The following is a 20,196-nucleotide window of genomic DNA, read 5'->3' as shown; positions in this document are numbered from 1 at the left end:
TTTGAGTTTTTGTGATGTTATAAATAGACAAATGTTTAATGTTATTAAAATCCACACCATTAGTCACCCAGTGGGATTTACCTTACATTCCCTGAACTTCCTGCTGGTTAATTCATTACTTATTTCCTGTACCTCCCACCTACCACTTCATTTGCATTTGTTTCCTCTGATGTTTGTGATGTACTGTTGTATGAACTAATGGCTTATTTGTCTGGAAAATATGATATAAACAAAACATTGATCATAGTGGTGTCATACCGACAAAGGTTAAGTAGTAAAAACTGAAGAGTGGTCATTGTAAAGTAAAGCTCAAAGCTCTTTTACTTCACTACGAGATACATTTTCGCACATCAAATATATTTAACATATTAAGGATATTTGTGTCCCCTAAGGCTCAACCGTCCTCGCAATAACATAAAAAAGGAACAAAAATAAAGTTAATCCATTTTTATCAGCAGGATTTGAGATACACCACAGATAATGGCAACCCATACTAACTGCTGATAAGTATTAACCAACTGCTTGCTTAAATATATACAATCCCCTTTCCATTTACAAATAAGAACTATAGTATCTGATATGCATAACAGTCACAGTAAAAATGTATCAAGTATTAAGAGAAGCAAATTATTAGTGTTTGCTATAATCTTTTGTTATGCATGTGCATGACCTGTAAAATACATGTTTTAAATGCATACTGCTAAATAAATACTTTAAAACAGTATTGTATCGGGCTCACCAAAGAACACATGACCTCTATGCACAAATGCATAGACAGTTCACATGGGGGGTTCGGCCATTATCACAGTGGTTATCAAGATCATATCTACACATTTCCATGCATGTGTGAATGCTGTGGCGTGTTTCTTTTTAAATCTATGTGTGAGTCAGTTAGAGAGAGTGTTTGTGTGTGTGTGTGTGTGTGTGTGTGTTTGTGTGTGTGAGAGAGAGAGAGAGAGAGAGAGAGAGAAAGAGAACAGGAAACAGTGTTTTTGAGACTCTTCTTAAAAAGTCCATTGGAGAATTTGACAGAAGAGCTGTTCTCCAGACCAACTAAAATGCCCAACTACACAGTGACTGTAGCCACAGGCACACAGTGGTTTGCTGGAACAGATGACTACATTTACCTGACCATGGTTGGATCTGAACACTGCAGTGAGAGAACTCTCCTGGATAAACCCCTCTATAATGATTTTGAGAGAGGAGCGGTAAGATATAGATTTTTTACTATTTATAAAGATCTTTGCAAAGAAGGTGAAGAAGATTATTGCATGAAATATAGCTGTGTCTTTTCTTTTCACACTTTTTCACACAATGTTCTGGCATTATTTCTGGTAAGACTGTTGTTGAAAACATTTGTCCAAAAGATGTGTAAACCACATCTGCGCTGACCTAGTGGCGCAGTATGATTCTTCTGAAATGGGGCAAAATAGACTGGAACGTGCACTGTTATATCAAATATTTATTGTACATTGAGAAATATGGCAACTCAGTTACAATTAAGAAGACTGAATAAAAAATCAAGGTTGGGTGTATAGACTACTTTTTAAAAGTATATTAAAACATCTTTACTGTCAAACAAGAAAATCTCCTGGGGTTGACTATTTAGTTAATTTGCACGTTACATATGTATCACAAATGCAGCAGCCATTTTCTGTTTCAGTTGGTAAGCTTCTCTGCAATGATTATCTGTAAATTCCCAACATATTCCTAATAGTTTGACGTATAGATGAAACATCATGCTGTGAAAATGCACAATTACCTAAATTATAGTGCACTAAAATCTTTGTGAACATACTCTTCAGGATGAGAGCTGAATCTATTATTGCTTGATTTTAAAATGGTATGTAAGATTAATGTCAATATACGTCAGAGTTCGGTTTAAGTTTTTATAAATAATAAAATCTTACACATATTTTTTAAATCTAAGATGTATTAATTCAAGTTTCCCAAAGTGGTCTATAAAGAAAATATTTTTCTACAAAGAACAGTGTTCTTATTTCAAAGAGAAATTTAGTCTGTTTTATAACAAGTTGTAAGTCTGCCCACAAGGTCTGAGTCAAAGAGTATGATAAGATCAATGACATTGCCTGTTATGTATGTAACATCTAACCCACTCCACAAAACCACTGTAAGGTGGACTCATATGACATCAATGTTGGAGAGGACCTGGGTGAAATCGAGCTGATCAAAATCGAAAAGAAGAAATACTGGATGCACGATGATTGGTACTGCAAATACATCACGGTCAAGACACCACACGGGGATTACATTGAGTTTCCTTGCTTCCGCTGGTTTAATGATGACAATGAGGTGATCCTCAGAGATGGCAGGGGTATGTTCTGAGGCTCCAGCATTGTGCATTTCACACGTAGTAACATCTGAATATTTTACATATCATATTTATGCTTCAGTGCCTGCTTGCTTTCCAGCTCGATTGCCACAGCAAGATAAGACCAGGACCGTGAAGCAGCACAGACGCAAAGAGCTGGAACAGAGACAGAAAACATACAGGTTTGATGCAACTTGTCGCAGAAGCGTTACAAAGTGACTAACTCATACATGCATGTGATTTTATCATGTATTATAACAGATAATGAATTAGTAAGATTTTAAGCTTCACCCATTAAACACATGCTTTTAATCCACAATAGCCAAATACATTAGATATCAGCATTTGAATAGCCTTAAAGGGACAGTTCACCCCCCCCAAAAAAAATTTGTTCATCCTTTACTCACCCTCATATTATTCCACATCTGTGTGACTTTCTTTCTTCTACAGAACACAAAAGACGATATTTTGATGAATGTTGGTTACCAATTCATATTGGCCCCATTGACTACTTTTGTGTGTCATAATATGGTGTTCTTCAAAAAATGACTTGAGGGTGGATAAATGATTACAGAATTTTTATTTAAATAAATGCTATGATTTTGATTTGAAGCAACTTGAATGTTGATATAATACAAACTGACTTTGTTGTGCTTGATGTTGAAGATGGAAGGAATGGCACCCTGGCTTCCCTATGAGTATCGATGCCAAAGCCCACAGTGAACTTCCACGCGACATTCAGTTTGACAGCGAGAAAGGGGTCGACTTTGTTCTCAACTACAGCAAAGCGTGAGATTTGTTTTTGACATGGCTTTGCATTCATCTCATTATGGTTATCTTCTGACTTTTCCATAGAGACAGTGTTTGTGCTCATTCATATTTGCATGCATCAAAAAGAACACTGTTTGCATGTATCTCCATGCATGCACCTTCATCGAAATGCAAACACGCACTGTTCTTGTGGTATTAGAAATGTCCACCGGACTTGACCGGTTGTGTCATGTCGTGCCAAAGTTTGTGTGACTGTTAAAAAGGGGAAATTGCAGAGTTCAGAAGACTGTGGTGTTGACATAAATAGTTTGAGTATCATTCTTAGAAGTGTGCCCTGCAATATGCTCTTCTATTATTTTAAATATAAAGATGATATTGCTATTTTTTAAATGGAAATTGTGAAGTCTTGTCTGTCTATATTTTGAGTGTTATGCAATATAATAAATTGTCTGTATTTAACTGCAATCTCATCTTTAGGATAGAGAACCTCTGCGTAAATCAATTCATGCACATGTTCCAGTCCTCATGGACGGATTTTGCTGATTTTGAGCGAATATTTATGAGAATAAAGAACACAATATCAGGTTTGGAATTATTTGTTGAATTTGCTGTTAACATTATTTGGACAGATCGTCCCAACAATCGTTTTTTATGTAGATGTAGGGAAGAATTGCTTGACATTACCCTCTCATTTAATAGTTACAAACATAATGTTTGTAATACATACTTGTGCATTGTGTTAATTCATATTTTTCAACATTATTTAATGAAACTAAAAGAAAAACATATTTTCTGTGTTAAAATGTCTTTATGTCCCATTCCACAGAATATGTGATGGAGCATTGGAAGGAGGATTTTATGTTTGGATACCAGTTCCTGAATGGCTGTAATCCTGTGGTCATCACAAAATGCACCGAGATACCAGACAAGTTTCCAGTCACACATGAGCTTTTGGAGGACAGCCTAGAGAGAGGTCTCACTCTTGAAGAAGAGCTCAAGGTACACCCTCTTAAGACATGTTAAATTTCATTATTGCCCAATTCAGTATTTAGTAAGTTCTGTTGTCTCTATCCTTCTTTCCACTAATGCTGCCATACCAAATTTTAAATTGAAAGATTATGAAAATGTTATCTGCTGGAAAAATTAATTACTTTTTTATTTACAATTAACTTATTATTTATTGAAAATGAATGATTTATGTATTTTTCATTTTCTGTATTTCTTTATTTTACTGTGTGATAAATATTATTCTCTTTATTTTTTCTGAAATATTTAATGGCAATCACATATTTTTTTTATTGTATGTAGGTTTTTTATTTTTTCTTCATACTGTGGTTTTTCCCTATATACAAATGTGTCTTGATTTTCAGGCAGGAAACATCTACATTGCTGACTATGAGGTAGTAGATGGAGTGACTCCCAATTCTACGGACCCATGCACTCTTCAGTATTTGGCTGCACCCATCTGCCTATTGTACAAGAACAATCAGAACAAAATCATGCCAATTGCAATTCAGGTATCTGTCCTATGCCGAAAATGTGGTGTGAATGAAACATACCAATAATTATAATACAGTATCTTGATCAGTTTTTTGTAATGATAACATTTCTGATTATACAGAGTATGAATTTTGAAATTGACCTTCGTTTCATTCACACAGTTGAGTCAAACTCCAGGGAAAGATAGCCCAATCTTCCTCCCAAGTGATGATGAGTATGACTGGTTGCTGGCCAAGATCTGGGTGAGATCTTCGGACTTCCATGTACACCAGACAGTTACGCATCTCCTTAGGACACATCTGATATCCGAGGTCTTTGGTGTAGCCTTGTACAGACAACTACCTGCAGTCCACCCTGTTTTTAAGGTAAATGTCCATAACGTTCATGAAAATCTCCATAATATTCACAGTAGAATATTCTAAAGGCATATATTTTGCTCCTCTAGTTGCTGTTACCTCACATTCGTTTCACAATTGCTATTAACACCAAAGCTCGTGAGCAACTCATATGTGAGTGTGGACTCTTTGACAAGGTAAACAAATCTGTCGTTCTTCACAAACAAACTCTGACCTTTACCTGTCAATACTATTAGATCTCAGGAAGCAATATAAGTTGTTTATTGTATGTGTGTGGATATGCCATAGGCTAATGGCACAGGTGGAGGAGGCCATGTAGAACTAATCCAGAAGTCCATGAAGACCTTCACCTACAAGTCGCTGTGTTTCCCAGAGGGCATAAAAGCTCGAGGCATGGACAACAAGGAGGAACTGCCGACCTACTTCTACAGAGATGATGGCTGCAGAGTCTGGGAGGCTGTGACAAAGTATATCTTGTTCTGCCTGAGGAAGCTTTTCTGTGACCATTTACTGACCCACATGTCATTTCAAACCTGTATGACTTTCTTTGTTCTGCAGAACACAAAAGAATATATTTTAAAGAGCTTTGGTAAACAAACTACTTTGACCTCCTTTAACTTACATTTTGTGGACAAAACCATTTCTCAAAATTCCTCAATTGTGTTCCACAGAAGAAGGTCACAGAGCTTTGGAAGTAAATGATGCAAGAGTTTTTAATTTTGGGAGAACTATCCCTTTAAACCCAGAAAACAATCTGAAAGTCAAAACGAAGAATTTTATAAGAAATGTAGATGTTTTAAATACTTTGTTTAACTTTCTACCTTCAAATTTTTATTTTAATACTTTTTGTAGGATGGGAATGTGAATGACAATTCAAGATCTTCAAAAATAACTCACAAATAATTATGTGTTAATCATTTGCTATTGATTTCATCTCCTCGCAGTTTTGTGAGAGATGTGGTGAACATCTACTATGACAGTGATGACACACTTCAGAAAGATGAGGAGATTCAAGCCTTTGTTAAAGATGTTTGCAGCTTTGGGATGCAGGATTTTGACTTTTGTGGTAAGCAAAAAAATCCAATGGTTTTATGACATCAGATACTCTAAGATTAACCCTATTGCTGTCACTGTTATCCTTAAATTGGTAGTTCGCAAATCTTCAAGTATAACGTTACCTAGTTCATCTCATGTTTGGAATATTACACTTATAAATTGTAGGTTCAAGACATAATGTCAAGCCCGCTCTGGCTAAAAAATGAAAACCTCTGCTTGTTTCCAAACAATAGATGCCTCTGTTAACTTTTACTAGTCTTTTAATGTGATCTGTCGCAAACATGTAGCACGTCCTCATGTCTGACCATGTTGAAAACTTTAATGATGAAATGTTGCTGTTTGCAGAGTTTCCCAAAGCTTTACAAACCAAAGAGCAGCTAGTGGAATATCTTACAGTGGTAATATTCACTGCCTCTGCACACCATGCTGCGGTTAACTTTGGTCAGGTGAGTTGATACAGATGTTGTTGTAAACAATGTACTAAAATGTCATTGCTTCATTTATTTCTTTATAAAAACCTTTGACTAAAACTCCAGTATGACTGGTGTTCGTGGATTCCAAATTCCCCTCCAACCATGCGAAAGCCTCCTCCAACAAAAAAGGGAGAGGTGGATCTGAAGTACATAGTGGAGAGTCTGCCTGATCGCGGCCGCTCCTGCTGGCATCTAGGAGCCGTGTGGGCCCTTAGTCAGTTTCAAGAAAATGAGGTGCGATGTTTATATTTTAAAATGATTCATTACTGTTTCTAAATGTTCAAATTCATGCTGTTTTGAGGAAATAAATGCTAAAAGTCAGACTAGTATTGAGGACACTCTGCTATGCACTTTAAACCCAAATGTTCAAAATAATCAAACAGATTAAGTAATGTAAACTTAATTTTATAAAAAAGTTCTGTTTACTTAAATATTTTAACTTCCTGAAACACATTTTTTTACTTTTGACTAAAGTATAATGATTATTTTTGATTAACTTGAAGTTTTTAATAAAACTCAAAAAATTGATTTACACAATTTGTCAAGAAGGATTTCCAATTTCCACATGCTTTGTGTCAGACTGCATTAGGAGAGTAAATTTTAAAATACATGATTTATTTACATGTTTTTAGCAAAGTTAAAGACTCAATGTTAACTTCTCTTAGATATTTAGAAGAGTTGTGCATGTAATTAGGCTCTGCGAAGCAACATTTTACCTGTAACATATGTTATGTTACCAGTGAGCAGGAACTGTGATAATGCCAGGTCTTAGATCAGGTCTTAGATTAGATCTTGCTATAAAATAAAAAATCGGAAAGAATTTAGTTTAGTTAAGTCAAAAATGCAATATTGTTATAGATATATGCAGTAGAGTAGGCGGGGCGAGACCGTGGTTCGAGTCAGGTGAGTAATTGTGAATTAGCGCCAGCTGTGCGCACACCGGGCTCGAATCAAGGTCTCGCCCCGCCTACTCTACTACATATATAAATTCTGTCTACTTAATTTCATAAAAGGGATAAAATAAATATTTAAGTTGCACTTGCTAAGATTTGGTAAGAACTTTAACTTAACAGTTATCAAAATTTGAAAGTACTGCTTACTTAAACCAAGGACCACTAAATCTCAAAATGTTTGAGTATTGCCAACTTATCCGGGTTTACAGTGTGCTTGTGCCATATGTAAATAAATAATAAGAGATTAAGGGATAATCAAACTGATCAATGTTATTTTTGCAGCTGTTTTTAGGCATGTATGCTGATGAGCATTTCGTTGAGAAGCCAGTAAAGGAGGCCATGGTGAAATTTCGCAAGGAACTTGCAGAAGTTACCAAAGTCATCAAGAACCGAAATGATGGCAAGAGGCTGCCATACTACTATCTGTCTCCAGACCGAATCCCAAACAGTGTGGCTGTCTGACACACCAGGATAAGATGCTTTAACAGAGTTGAGAGTCAGGATTCATTCATGATTCAATAGGAATCATTTTTATGCATCATGGTTAAGTTTTCTCTTTTTCGTATTTTAATACAAGTGCATGATTCATAAACTTTTTATTTTAAATAAAAATAGTATATTTAACCTTTAAATTTGATGAAATGATCTGATAATAATTTGCTCTACCCACAAAATGACTTACACCCCTCTTTTTAAATGCCTCTTCATTTTTTAGTACATCCCATGTTCTGTTTTGTAGCGCTCACTTTTCATGATTCAATCATCTAATATTTTTCTTGAATGTATATGCATAAATATCTGGAATAGAGAAGTGATAAAATCGTGTGTTAAATGCAGCGGGAAGGAAATACGATAGGTTGCAAATAGAATTTCATGTTGAAGGAAACAAAATAAATGTCATAATATTATAGCTTTCATTTTCAAATGTCAAATAAACTGTTATTAATAAAATCACAATATTTTTGTTAGAATTATTATTTCCTACAAATAAATAAGTTGCTGTAGGCTACTTTACTCTTCAAGAAGAAAAAAAGGTGTTGCAAAAATAGCAGATATTTTTTCTCCACTTTTGTTGCTGTTTCTGGTAATAGACTATACTTGAGGACACTGCGGTTTCTCACTTCCGTTGGCTACAGTTTATTTAGCATTATTTAAACAAATATAAGAAAAACCTCACATGATGTTGTCATACTCTTTTTATATTGCTTTCTTCGAATTTTAATCATCAAACAAAACCAATAAGAATATAGCCTATTACAGGTAGAATAAGGTTACTTTACATTGCACATTAAAAGCAGAACCTTGTTTTATACATGATCATTTCAGCAATTTACCCACAATATCCACATTTAAAAATAGAAATGATTGTGCCAAGAAAGCCCTTATAAATTTGAAGTTTTCGAAAGATCTAAGGAGGAAGTTCCACATCCATGAAAATGGGAAGAACAAATCTTACACCACATCCTCAACCTTGCGGATTTCCTACGTGAAGAAGCTCTGTCCTTTTCATTTTGGGGGTTTTACCCCCAAAATAGGTATTGCCTAACAACATGCTTTATAAACTCTAATATTGATTTAGACCTTATCCTATCAAACATTTATCAAGTAAACTCACAATAAGCTATCTCTGTCTGATGTATAATCAAGAAACAACACAATTTGGGTGTTGCAGAAAGAATGCGCGAATGGAAATGTACATAACATTAAAAATAAAATAAATAAAGTCTACTTATTACAATTGATCATATATAGTCTACCTAGAGTGTAATTGGAATGAAATACATTTATATTATTAATTCATGTTTTGTTATCCATAAGGATATTGGAAAATAGCAATTATAAAGAATTATAAAAGAATTATAAGCTCATGTAAAAATAAAACGTATGCACATGCCGTGAAACATAAGCTGTTCTGAGATCCGTCAGCGCGCTCCCGTGACGTGCGCGTCTCAGTCAGATGACTGGAATCAGCTGACTCTCAGTAGACGGAACATGGCGGACCGCTCAAAAGACTGAAATAATGCTGAGACGACTGACAGCGATCAGTTTCACTCGCACACTGCTGCACTCCTCAGATGTGGAGTGAAGATAATACTGGAGGGAATCATTCACCACAGTACAAAAAACAAGGTAAATCAAGTCGCTAAATGAACTCAGAATAGATTCAGTTTGCTGCTAGCACAGCAGCTAACCTTGCATGACAGCAACTGCCACACACCCTATTAATGGAGAAATCACTACAAAACAAATAAAGCAGTGCGCCTCAGTGTTAAACACGTGTGAGAACTGGGAATCGATGAAGTAGAGCATCTGACACATAATTGTAAGCATTTTTCAAATCAATATTTAATTGATAAATACTTACAGTACTTTAACTTTTATTTTACATACGATGGCGTCTGTCAGTAAACAAATGAGAAGTCTATTCATTAAGCATCAAAAGACAAACGTTATACTGGTGGTCTTTAAAGTGACATTATAGTAACTTGCATATATACAGTATGAGTTTTAATGCCAGTGCATTTTTTTTACTGGTGATATATTAATTAAACTATGACATTGCTCATATTAAACCAGGATGTCTAATTATATGGAGAATGGTCCCAGTACTCCTAATGGGGAGACTGAGCAGGTGTGGGAGAGACCCTGGACACTGGAAGAGATGAGGAAAAACAGCACAAGCTGGTCACTTGCAGCAGATTCAGGGGTATGAAGTCCTAAAGTGGAATGCATTCATAAATCTAATGCTTTTTCATGCTGTATTAACTTCTGTGATATTCACAGGAAAGTGATAAAGACCTTTTTGTGTTATCTCTGCAGTTGCTACATTTCCTGCAAGACTTCTCTCATAGGATGTTGTCCAAGACTCATGACATTGAGAAGCAGTTGGACGGTCTTATTCGGGACACTAAAGCCACAGACAGCTGCCTACACACTGTGTTTAATGACTTTCTCATGCTGTCCAACACACAGTTCATTGAAAACGTATGCCGTTTCCTTTCATGACTTAATATGGAGCACATTCATTACATTCACTTTGTGTGTATATGTGCAAAGCTTATTTTGACACTCATAGTTCTTTGACATGTACAGAATGAATGGTAGTACAGTTGCTGAGGTCTAGCTTTTCGAACACATATCACTTTCATTTTTAGCTCCTTAGTTTGAATTTGATTTTCAACTGAGGCAATGTGATCATTTGTGGAATAATTCAAATTAGTTTCACAGATTAATAGATGTTAATACATTTCCACCACATGAGCTTTCAATCTCTTAAAATAATGCTCTGAACTTGTTAGCGAGCATTGACACCTTATTTTAGGATGCTTGTGAGATCATATGACTGCTTCAAGCAAGTTTGTGTAATGAAAATCATCAAATATAATCGTATATTGTGGTATTTTATGTAATGTGTGATGTTTTGATCAGAGAGTTTATGATGAGGAGGTTGAAGAGTCCGCTCCAAAACCTGAAACCATGGAGAAACAGCCTGAGCAGGTACTCTACTGTACATTTTATTCTGCTGTGGTTCATTACTGTATTTTCATTATATGATGCAGCTGATTTTCTCATAAAAACATTTGTCTGAAGGAAAAGACGAGAGAGCAGAAAGAGGCTGAACTTATTCCCAAAGTCCAGGAGGCGGTTAACTACGGTCTGAAGGTCCTGGAATCTGCTTTCGAGCAGCTTGACATTAAAGCAGGAAACTCTGAGTCTGAGGATGAGGAGGCACTGGAGAAAGTTGAGCCCATTTTGGAACCCAAAGTAAAATATCATTGAATCCTTGTTAGACAATAACAATCTATTTCCTGGCTAAAGGCTTAAGTGTCTTATTATTTTTGTGTGTACAGGACCTGTATGTGGACAGGCCTTTGCCGTACTTGATCGGTTCTCAAGCATTTATGGATCAGGAGGATGTTGGCCTGGGAGATCTCTCCAGTGATGGTGACCCAATACATTTCACTTTATTCCTATTCATATGGTTCTGGATTTTTTTTTTTTTACAGATTTCCTGTTTTTAACTTGTGTTTGTTGTATTTATATTTAGAAATGTCTATCGGCAGTGACAGAGACAGTGTCATTGAGAGTGAGGATGAGGACGCTGATGAGGTGAGAGATGACGATGGTGTATATTATTTACACATATATGTGCTTTTTTTTAATGCACTATAAAGAAATAAAGCTACCATAAAGAAATGTTAATTTGATCAGATTTTATTCAAATGAAATTACATTTTTAAGTTTTCTAGTAATCAACATTATACTAACCAAAAAGCGAGAATTCAAGACACTTTACTCCATGTTGCTCCAGGGGGATTGTCCCTGTATAGGTGCACTGTAAGTCGCTTTGGATAAAAGCGTCTGCCAAATGACTAAATTATTATTATTATTATTATTATTATTAATATTTGTTTGTGCAATTCTTTCCTTGGATTTGTTGTCAAAAGCAGTCAGATGACGATTTTGACCAGGACGATGAAGTCCATCGCCACTTAAAGAAAGTAAGAGATTAAAACCCAGTTCATATTTAGGTTTTAGTATTTAACAAAGACATTTTGTAACAATCTTTTACATCCAGCATACTTCATATTACATTTACATACAGCACATGTGTGGATTACTATCTATGTTTTACTTAACACATATCCTGCTTGTCGTATAGAAACCGTCTGTTGTCAGTTATGATGATGCTGATGAAGAGAATGAAGAGGATGAAGATTCAGACATATTTGGAGGGTCTGATAAAGATGAAGACGAGCTCAGAAATGTTAATATCCTTCTATCTTACCACAAAGTTCATTAGAATTGCAATCAGATTAAAGTTTGTAGGTGACAGTTCACACCTTATTTCATGTCTTGTGTGTTTTTTAGGACTCTGGCCTACCATCATTTGCAGATGAACTAGCAGCCAGAATTAAGGGAGAGACTCCAAGCAAACAAGAGGCTGATCGCACATGTAAAGTCAAAGAACATCAAATGAATTATTCAATGTTTTACTTCAAATATTTCCGTCTTTTGTGTTTTCTTTGTCATATGCATGCGCTTCTTTTTTATTTCCTAAGCCATGTCATCTGGTCCATCAGTCTCTCAGAAGAAGAGTAAAACAAAGAAAGAAACAAAACCTCAGGGTATGAGTAACTCTGTGTTCACCTAAATTATTAGAAGCGTATAGCTTGCCATATGTTGCACTTTGTATGTAAACAGACACAAAAATATTTAAAGTTTACATATTTAAAGTGACAATATTGACAGAGTGACAATATTGTTTTCATCAAACTAATTTCACCGTTTATTTATTTTTCCTTTCTGGTTTCTAGCATGATTGGACAAGCTTTGCTCTACAAACTGCTGATCACAAAATAATGTCATACATTTGGGTTTTGTTTATATATCATTACAGCGGTGGATGATCAGGATGAAATGTTCCAACCACCAAAAATGGACGATGAAGAGTATTCTCCATTTGGAGGGAAGGGTGGGCTGTTTAGTGGAGGCAGAGGATTATTCGATGATGATGAGGTTGATTTGATCAATATTTTTGTTAATTATGTCAATCACAGAAGTCTGTGGTAATAGATCAGATAAAATTCGTTGTTTTGTTCCTCAGGGAGATCTCTTTTCTGATGCACCCAAAACAGAGCGTGCTGAGCGGGAACAGACCGTCACGCAAACCACAGGTATGATTTACTAGAAGTAACAGTCAGTTAAACCAGCCAGTTAAAGGAGTAGTTCACTTTAAAATTACCCACATGTCATACAAGCCATCCGTGTGTTTATTTCGACTTCTGTCGAAAACAAATTGAGGCTTTTGAGGAAAGCTTTCCAGGGTTCTTCTCCATATAGTGAACAGGGGGCTGTTGGTTAAAGTCCAAATTTGAGTTTCATCGCAGCTTCAAAAGGCTCTGCATGACACCAGCCGATGATGTCTAGCTCAACTAGCTTAACTGTTTGCGAATAAACAATACATTTTATATTTGGAAAAGTTTCATATATATATTAGTCCCTAATTGTGTTACATTATTTTAACATTACAATGTTATAGTAAAAAATGCATTGTTAGACAGTATTGCTGTTTATGCTGTGTATTATGATACAGTTGCCTATAAACTGATACCTGTTGTACTGTATTGTACGTTATCAAATGGATGATTTATAACCATAAAATAATTTACAGAAGTCATCATGCTTCTTGTTTTTTGTTTTCTAGAACCCAATAAAACGAAGAAAATCCCCACTGGCGCCGTTTCCATCTTTCCTGGTGAGTGTTATCTGTGCTATATTTGCATACTACTACACTGTTTTGCCTAGATTCTGAATGTAGATTCTAATGAGTGAAGTATTTTTTATGTCTGGCAGAAAACAGCCTGTTTGGTAAAACAAACGATTCAGATTTTTTAAAGAGCAAAGATGAGAAAAGCCCAGCGAGGCCCAAAGTACTAGCAGCTCCAAAACGTTCCCCAGCCGGGGGTGGACTCTTTGATGATGACGATGATGGAGATGATTTCTTCACCGGGAAGACTCTTACAAAATCCACACCCGGTAAATGTCTATTTTCATCATGTCTTTATAATAGTCATTGAGAGAAACTGAAAGTCTTTTAACTCATCTTTTGTTGTCCTCTGGAAAAGATAATCAAATGCCGAATAAGACCGTGGACTTGTTTGGGGAGGTTGATCGCACTGTGTTCAGTGAGAATTCCAGTGCAATTCTTCCCCATCAGGACAAAAGAGCAAATGGAGAGGAGGAAACCCGTCCTCCTGAGAAAAAGGTCTGTTTGTTAGAATGATTTTTTTATTCTTGCCATCTGCTTACAGTATTGAGTATTAACTGTACTGACTGAACTCGCTTGCAGCCCCCTGCTGGAGCCATTTCAATGTTCGGGCCTGGCACAAAAAATATACTAGTGGAGGGTCTGAAGAAACGCAAGCCTTCAACCAGTGAGGAGTCCACAAAATCTGAAGAGGTATAACTTTCTTCATCTCTCTTCCTTTGTGCTCTGTACAAATGTATTAAATGAATAATGATTTTGCATCGGTTTCTTTTAGAATGTACCTCCACCTGAAGCAGCCAAATCTTTACCTGTTCTGGTGGCATCAGGGAAGGCCCAGAGCAAGGGTTTATTTTCAGATGATGAAGACTCACAGGTACTGCACAGTTTAACATATTCTTCCTTCAGCTCAGTGTTTTACAGTTTTCTTATGATTTCAATTAGGGCTCATAATTTGTTACATATATGTGACCCTGGGCAACAAAACCAGTCTTAAGTAGCACGGGAAGATTTTTAGTAATCGCCAATAATATATGGCACAGGTCAAAATTTCAGATTTTTCTCTTTATGCCCAAAATCATTAGGATATAAAGAAAAGATCATGTTTCATGAAGATCTTTTATAAATGTCCTACTGTAAATGTATGAAAAGTTTTTGTGAATAGATTGCCTGCTACAGTGCCTCAGATTAACAACTTCAAAGGCGATTATCTCAATATTCTGCACCTTCAGATTCCAGCTTTGTAAACAGTTGTTGTTCTGCCAGATAGTGTCCTCTCCTAACAAACCATATATCAATAGAAAGCGTATTTCTCAGCTTTCAGATGAAGTAAAAATTGACCCTTAAGACTGGTTTTGTCGTACAGGGTCACATATTGTATAGTCACAATGTTTTTCGCCTCCTAATATTTGTCACACTTTTTACATTTGGTGTAACTATCACGTTCTTGTTTTCATAAAGGTATTCCCAAATGCTACTAAAAGTAAATCAAAGCCCACAGCCCAGAATAAACCCAGTAAAGCTCCGCTCTCAATATTTGATGATGAAGATGAAGAGGTGAGAGAACACCTGAACTTAAATCATTTTGTTTTAATCAGTGCTGTTCATAAGTAACGGACTATTTGGATCTTTTAGGACCTTTTTTCATCAGCACCAAAGTCCAAGTCGGTTCAGGTCAAAAAACAAACACTACAACCCAAGAAACCTGTATCCAGCACCCTGTTTAGCGATGATCAGGTATTTGTATGGTATATGTATCCAAAACTGTAAAATGCTGTTCTAAGTACATGATTGTTGTTGGTTTGTGTTCTATGCTTATGTTGGATCTTAAGACGAAACTGTTGAATGTCGGTAAAAGCATCATATCTGTCTGTATCAGGATCAGTGGATGAGCTCAAAATCCAGCAAAGAAAGTCCAGAAGTAAAGCCGGGTGGCATGAAGTCCAGTGTTAGCGCCCCCTCCAGGCTACCCAGTGTCAAAGCTCCACAAAAAGATGGTCTGTTTGAGGAGAATGAGGATGATGATCTGTTTGCGGCCACAAAGGAATCAAGGTTTGAATTTGTGACCTGTACAATAAAACGAAACAGGTGAAATTCATTTTGTTGTAAGGTACAATTCCTTGCAAATGTTTTTTTTTATTTTGTCCTCACAGTAAGAAGTCGTCTCAGAGAGCGTCTCTACAGTTTGAGGATGAAGACAAAGAACCGCTTTTTGGATTTAAACCACCAACGAACAAAGCTTTATCTGAATCTAAGGTATGCTGTTTACTTATTTTTGTTATGTAGTATAACAGAATTTTCAATGGTTTCCAATCAGGAAAGCTTCAATATAAAAACACACACTTTGCTTGATTGTGAAGTAGCTAAGAACAACAACCTGTAGTTGGTTTGTTATTTGTTTGTTTCTGTGTATTCCAGGCATCGGGTGCTCCCTCTCTGTTTGAATCTACAGAAGAAGAAATTTTGCCCAGTATAGCATCTGCCAAGAAAACAGACGAGAAGAAGCCTGTGGAATCGGTTCCATCCTCTGATAACAACACTGAGATAAAGAAGAAGCCAGCAGGCGCAGTTAGTCTTTTTGGTGGAATTGACATTTTGGGAAGCAAGCAAGATACAAGCAAGGTGAGTAAGACAAATGAATTTAGAAAAATAGTCTAGACCAAGTCAAGTCCAAATTTAAAAACTTTTTTGTATTAAACTCCTAATAAGCGCTTGAAGGATTACATACTTGCCCTTTCTGCCTGTTCTACAGAAACCGAATAATCAAGAAGAGCTCTCTGATGGCGAGGATCTATACAAAGAGGCTCCACCGCCAATGGACAGTAAGGGGGCCAAGACTAAAAAAACAGCTCTGAGTCTATTTGATGATGACTATGATGATGAAGATGAAGACGAGAATTCTGGTGAAATACTGTCTTCTAAAACCTCCAAACCAGCAGAAAAGAGTACACTAATGGTCAGTTGTTTTAAATATTCCGTTTTTGTTTTAGTTTGTACATTTGTATGAGTTGGATATATTAAAGGGGTTTGATCGCTGTGGTTTGTTAAGGATCATGGATCCCATATCAAGAGCACAGGTGTGTTTCAAGATGAGGAGCTTCTGTTCAGTAACACTCAACAGAGGGACAATGATCCGGATGTGGATCTCTTCTCATCATCTGCAAAAGCAGCTGTAAGTCCAAGTGATTTAGTTTCTGGACTGTTGTGTGAAGTCTGAGTGAAAAGTATTCATTTGAATATATAGTTATAAATGAATGAATGAATTTTTACAGGTGTCGTCTCAGAGCTCCGTAAAACCTGTTGCCCCAATGCTGTTTGGAGAGGATGAAGACGAGGATGATCTCTTCAGTTCATATAAACCTAAAACTGCTCCGGTACTGTTTGTTTTTTGAAAAGTTAATTCAATTGTAGTGGTTCTCAATTAGTGTCAGAAGTGTGTGATTTTCACAATCGCAGATGAGAAAATTTTGACAGCTACAGAAATAAATGAGGATATATATCTCATGTGAATTGTTGTTGACTCATAATAAACAACTCTACCATGTTTAGGTGCGAATTCACTTGTCAGAAAGAGGTCAAATAACACAAATGCCAACATGGACAGTGCTGTTTGACATGCCCTCATCCTTCAAAACTACTGAGAAATATAAAAATAAAAAAATCTGGTTGCCAGATTTGGTTCTTATTGTAAAATATGTGTTTTGAAACAACCAGTTGAGAACCACAGATTTGTGTTTTTGTAAAGTGATGTATTACTGATATTTTACATCATTATTTCCAATCTAGAAAGTAGCAGAGAAGCCCATCAAGCCAAGAAAAGATGAAGTCAACAAACCAACACTTACATCAAACAAGGTATATTTATTAAACATGTTTCCTTTACTATATAATGACTGAACTAGCAAAATAAACACATTCTTTTTTTGAGCCCATTTGGTTTTAGCTCACATAAAACCTACTTGACATACACTTTTGCTGCCTATGAATAAGAATATATATCTTTTTATTATTGGTTGCCTTGAATATAATTTATATTATTTAATTGCACAGGAGCCCACAAGCCCTCTAAAACCTAAAAAAACCTCCTCAAGGATTGGAGAACTTCAAGTAACTTTTAGTTTTTTTAAAACAGTATCTCTTCTCTTTTTATCTTCCAACAATGGAGCTTTTTAACTCTTGCATGACTTTGATATTTCTACAGGGTGAAGCACACGCTGAATGCATGTTATCTCTTAAAACACATCGGCCTGCACACAATATATTTCCTCACCTGTTAACATTTTCACGTGATATTCAAGCATATCACAATGTCTGTAGCTTTGCCTTAATATTGTCTGTCTTTGTGGCAGTGCTGTTAATAATGTCTAAATGATTGGAAAACATTCTACATCTGACATTGTGTTGCTGAAATAGTGCCATACAGACCCGCTCATCTTTGATCTCGGCTCCTGTCTGTGTTGATTTAAGTTGTGACACAAATGTGAAGACCTGTCTGTTCTCTTTCAGGCTAGCTTAGCTGTCAACCCCGCCAGCCTTCTGCCAGGCGCTGTTGCACGGATTCCAGGAGCTGTCACTGCAGTCCCTGGACTCGCACCCTCTTCCCTTCCTGCATCTGCCAGTGAGGGTGGCGTGAGCTTTGATTCGCCAGTTCAGGTCAACACGCTGGAGAATGCTAACAAGGTATGTAAGACAGGAGTGTTTCTCAACCCTGTTTCTGGAGACAAAACTAAAGTCTTTCTTCCGTCTTCAGAGTCGCACTAAAGGTGCAGGGAGAAGGCGACCTCAGACGAGAGCAGCAAGACATCTGGCAGCACAGGAGTTTGAAGAGGCAGTTGGGGAAAGCCAATATGAAAAATCAGACATAGCCTCTTCGCTCCCTCCATTGAACCCAGTTTCACCCCGACCTTCACCACTCACAATACCTGTCACCGCCAGGATCCCAGATGGAGCAGTCAGGCCGAAGAAATTTCTCGATACTGAAGGTGACCTATTTGATTCTGATGATCTCTTTGCCACCGCGTCCTTGACAAAGCCTCCTCCTTCCTCAAAACACAAAACAAAGCCTCCCGAGGAAGGCCATAAGAAAGGGTTGAAGACAGAAGCCATCATAGCCTCAAAGAAGGACCAGACGTCATCTATTTTTGACAGTCATGGGGATGATCTTTTTGCCAAGGTGAAACCGAAGCCTGTGCAGAAAGCCAAACCAATTTCCTTCCTAGGAGACGATGATGATGACGATATTTTTGGAGCAGGAAAAAGTACAGAAAAATCTAAAATGGAGATCAGCGCTGCAAAACCCGACATTTTTCATGTGATTATCTTTTTTTATTCACTTAAGTGATATGCTGTTTAATGCAAGTCTATTAATTTTCGGTTTTCAATTTAATGATTTCGTTTTTACAGGATGAAGTGGAAGAACTTTCCAAACCCCAGATGAAACCTAAGGATGTGTCTCTGGATGCAAGTCTGTTTGATGATGACATTGACATTTTTGCTGACTTGACTACCACTACAAAGCCAAAGGAGAAGAAAGCGAAGAAAAAAGTGGAGACAAAATCTATATTTGACGATGACATGGGTTAGTTATCTTTGCCAAACAATGTTCCCCTTCTATATACCGCGATGATCACAACTAAGCCGTTTTTAATTGTTTGCATTCGCTTTGAAATGAAATGTGCTACTCTGCTAAACACATGTCTAACCTTTTTCAAATATTCCAATAGATGACATTTTCTCAACTGGAATTCCGAAAGCCACCGTAAAGCCGCCCTCCAAGTCTAAGAAGACTGCCCAGGATCCCAGCACGGCTGCAGAAACAGGCCATAATATTTTTGATGACCCCTTGAACGTGTTTGGGGGAAACTAAGCCCTACTTCATAACCGTTATCTTCTAACTGTGTAGCAAAGTTCATGGACTAAAAGAAGGTAGACATATTCTAACACTGTTTGTTAATAGTAGAAATTAAAATCCTAAAAAAAGAATCTAGAATAAAAGATCATATGTCTGTTAATGTAGAATGGCATCTGTAAAGTCATTTGAATGGTAAATGATGTAGCTGACATGAACGGGCATTGATGTGCACCGGTTTTATGTGTCTTTCATTAGCACTTTAAATACGAGATTTGTTTAAAACTATGTTTTGATCGAGACTAGAGACATTTCTCAACTGTCTGGTTTAATTTTCCAATGTAGTGCCAATTCTATGCCCAACATAAGTGCTCTGTCTCTGTTGTGGATGTTTTTATAACTTGAGCTTACGTTTCTTGTGCTGCATGTCAAATGAGTTTTGGAAACTAAAGGAAATATATTTTATGAAATGTATGAGTGTTGAGGTCTTTATTGAAATTCAAAAACTTGATGAAGAAACAGCTGGATTTTCACAATGTGTTGTATTTCGCTGTTGACTGAAAAGCATTAAGTCGCTTGTAGGCAGTCAATTGTTTGACGCTGCTAGGGTGACCATCCGGGAGACGGTAGGAGGAGCCG

The 20,196-nt window shown here is 36.6% G+C and overlaps 2 protein-coding genes across 5 annotated transcripts; both read left to right on the top strand.

The window, feature by feature from the left end:
* The first annotated feature begins 976 nt into the window (after nt 1-976).
* On the top strand, nt 977-8,073 carry alox5a (arachidonate 5-lipoxygenase a). The gene is made up of 14 exons (XM_056760374.1): nt 977-1,208; nt 2,137-2,335; nt 2,433-2,514; nt 2,999-3,121; nt 3,581-3,687; nt 3,930-4,102; nt 4,474-4,620; nt 4,765-4,968; nt 5,049-5,135; nt 5,248-5,426; nt 5,904-6,025; nt 6,361-6,461; nt 6,552-6,722; nt 7,724-8,073. The coding sequence occupies exons 1-14, from the start codon at nt 1,059-1,061 to the stop codon at nt 7,901-7,903; spliced, it is 2,025 nt and encodes a 674-aa protein (XP_056616352.1). The 5' UTR covers nt 977-1,058; the 3' UTR covers nt 7,904-8,073.
* A 1,345-nt stretch (nt 8,074-9,418) lies between these two features.
* On the top strand, nt 9,419-20,031 carry washc2c (WASH complex subunit 2C). Of its 4 annotated transcripts, none has more exons than XM_056760371.1 (32): nt 9,419-9,571; nt 10,019-10,148; nt 10,262-10,426; nt 10,871-10,939; nt 11,033-11,206; nt 11,293-11,386; nt 11,490-11,551; nt 11,893-11,943; nt 12,105-12,209; nt 12,314-12,398; nt 12,505-12,570; nt 12,843-12,961; nt 13,050-13,119; nt 13,650-13,700; nt 13,799-13,981; nt 14,071-14,210; nt 14,295-14,405; nt 14,488-14,586; nt 15,171-15,266; nt 15,345-15,446; nt 15,589-15,761; nt 15,863-15,965; nt 16,128-16,331; nt 16,462-16,665; nt 16,759-16,881; nt 16,982-17,083; nt 17,496-17,564; nt 17,760-17,816; nt 18,216-18,389; nt 18,460-19,020; nt 19,113-19,287; nt 19,433-20,031. In XM_056760371.1, the coding sequence occupies exons 2-32, from the start codon at nt 10,020-10,022 to the stop codon at nt 19,573-19,575; spliced, it is 4,059 nt and encodes a 1,352-aa protein (XP_056616349.1). In that variant the 5' UTR covers nt 9,419-9,571; nt 10,019; the 3' UTR covers nt 19,576-20,031. The 4 variants fall into 4 exon arrangements, with proteins under 4 accessions (XP_056616349.1, XP_056616348.1, XP_056616351.1 ...); XM_056760370.1 differs by having other exon boundaries at nt 11,890-11,943; XM_056760373.1 differs by lacking the exon at nt 12,505-12,570 and having other exon boundaries at nt 11,890-11,943.
* The last annotated feature ends 165 nt before the right edge of the window (nt 20,032-20,196 follow it).

This window comes from Triplophysa dalaica, chromosome 11 (genome assembly GCF_015846415.1).
Source record: "Triplophysa dalaica isolate WHDGS20190420 chromosome 11, ASM1584641v1, whole genome shotgun sequence".
Classification (NCBI taxonomy): domain Eukaryota; kingdom Metazoa; phylum Chordata; class Actinopteri; order Cypriniformes; family Nemacheilidae; genus Triplophysa; species Triplophysa dalaica.
This window is presented reverse-complemented; position numbering and strand designations above follow the sequence as displayed.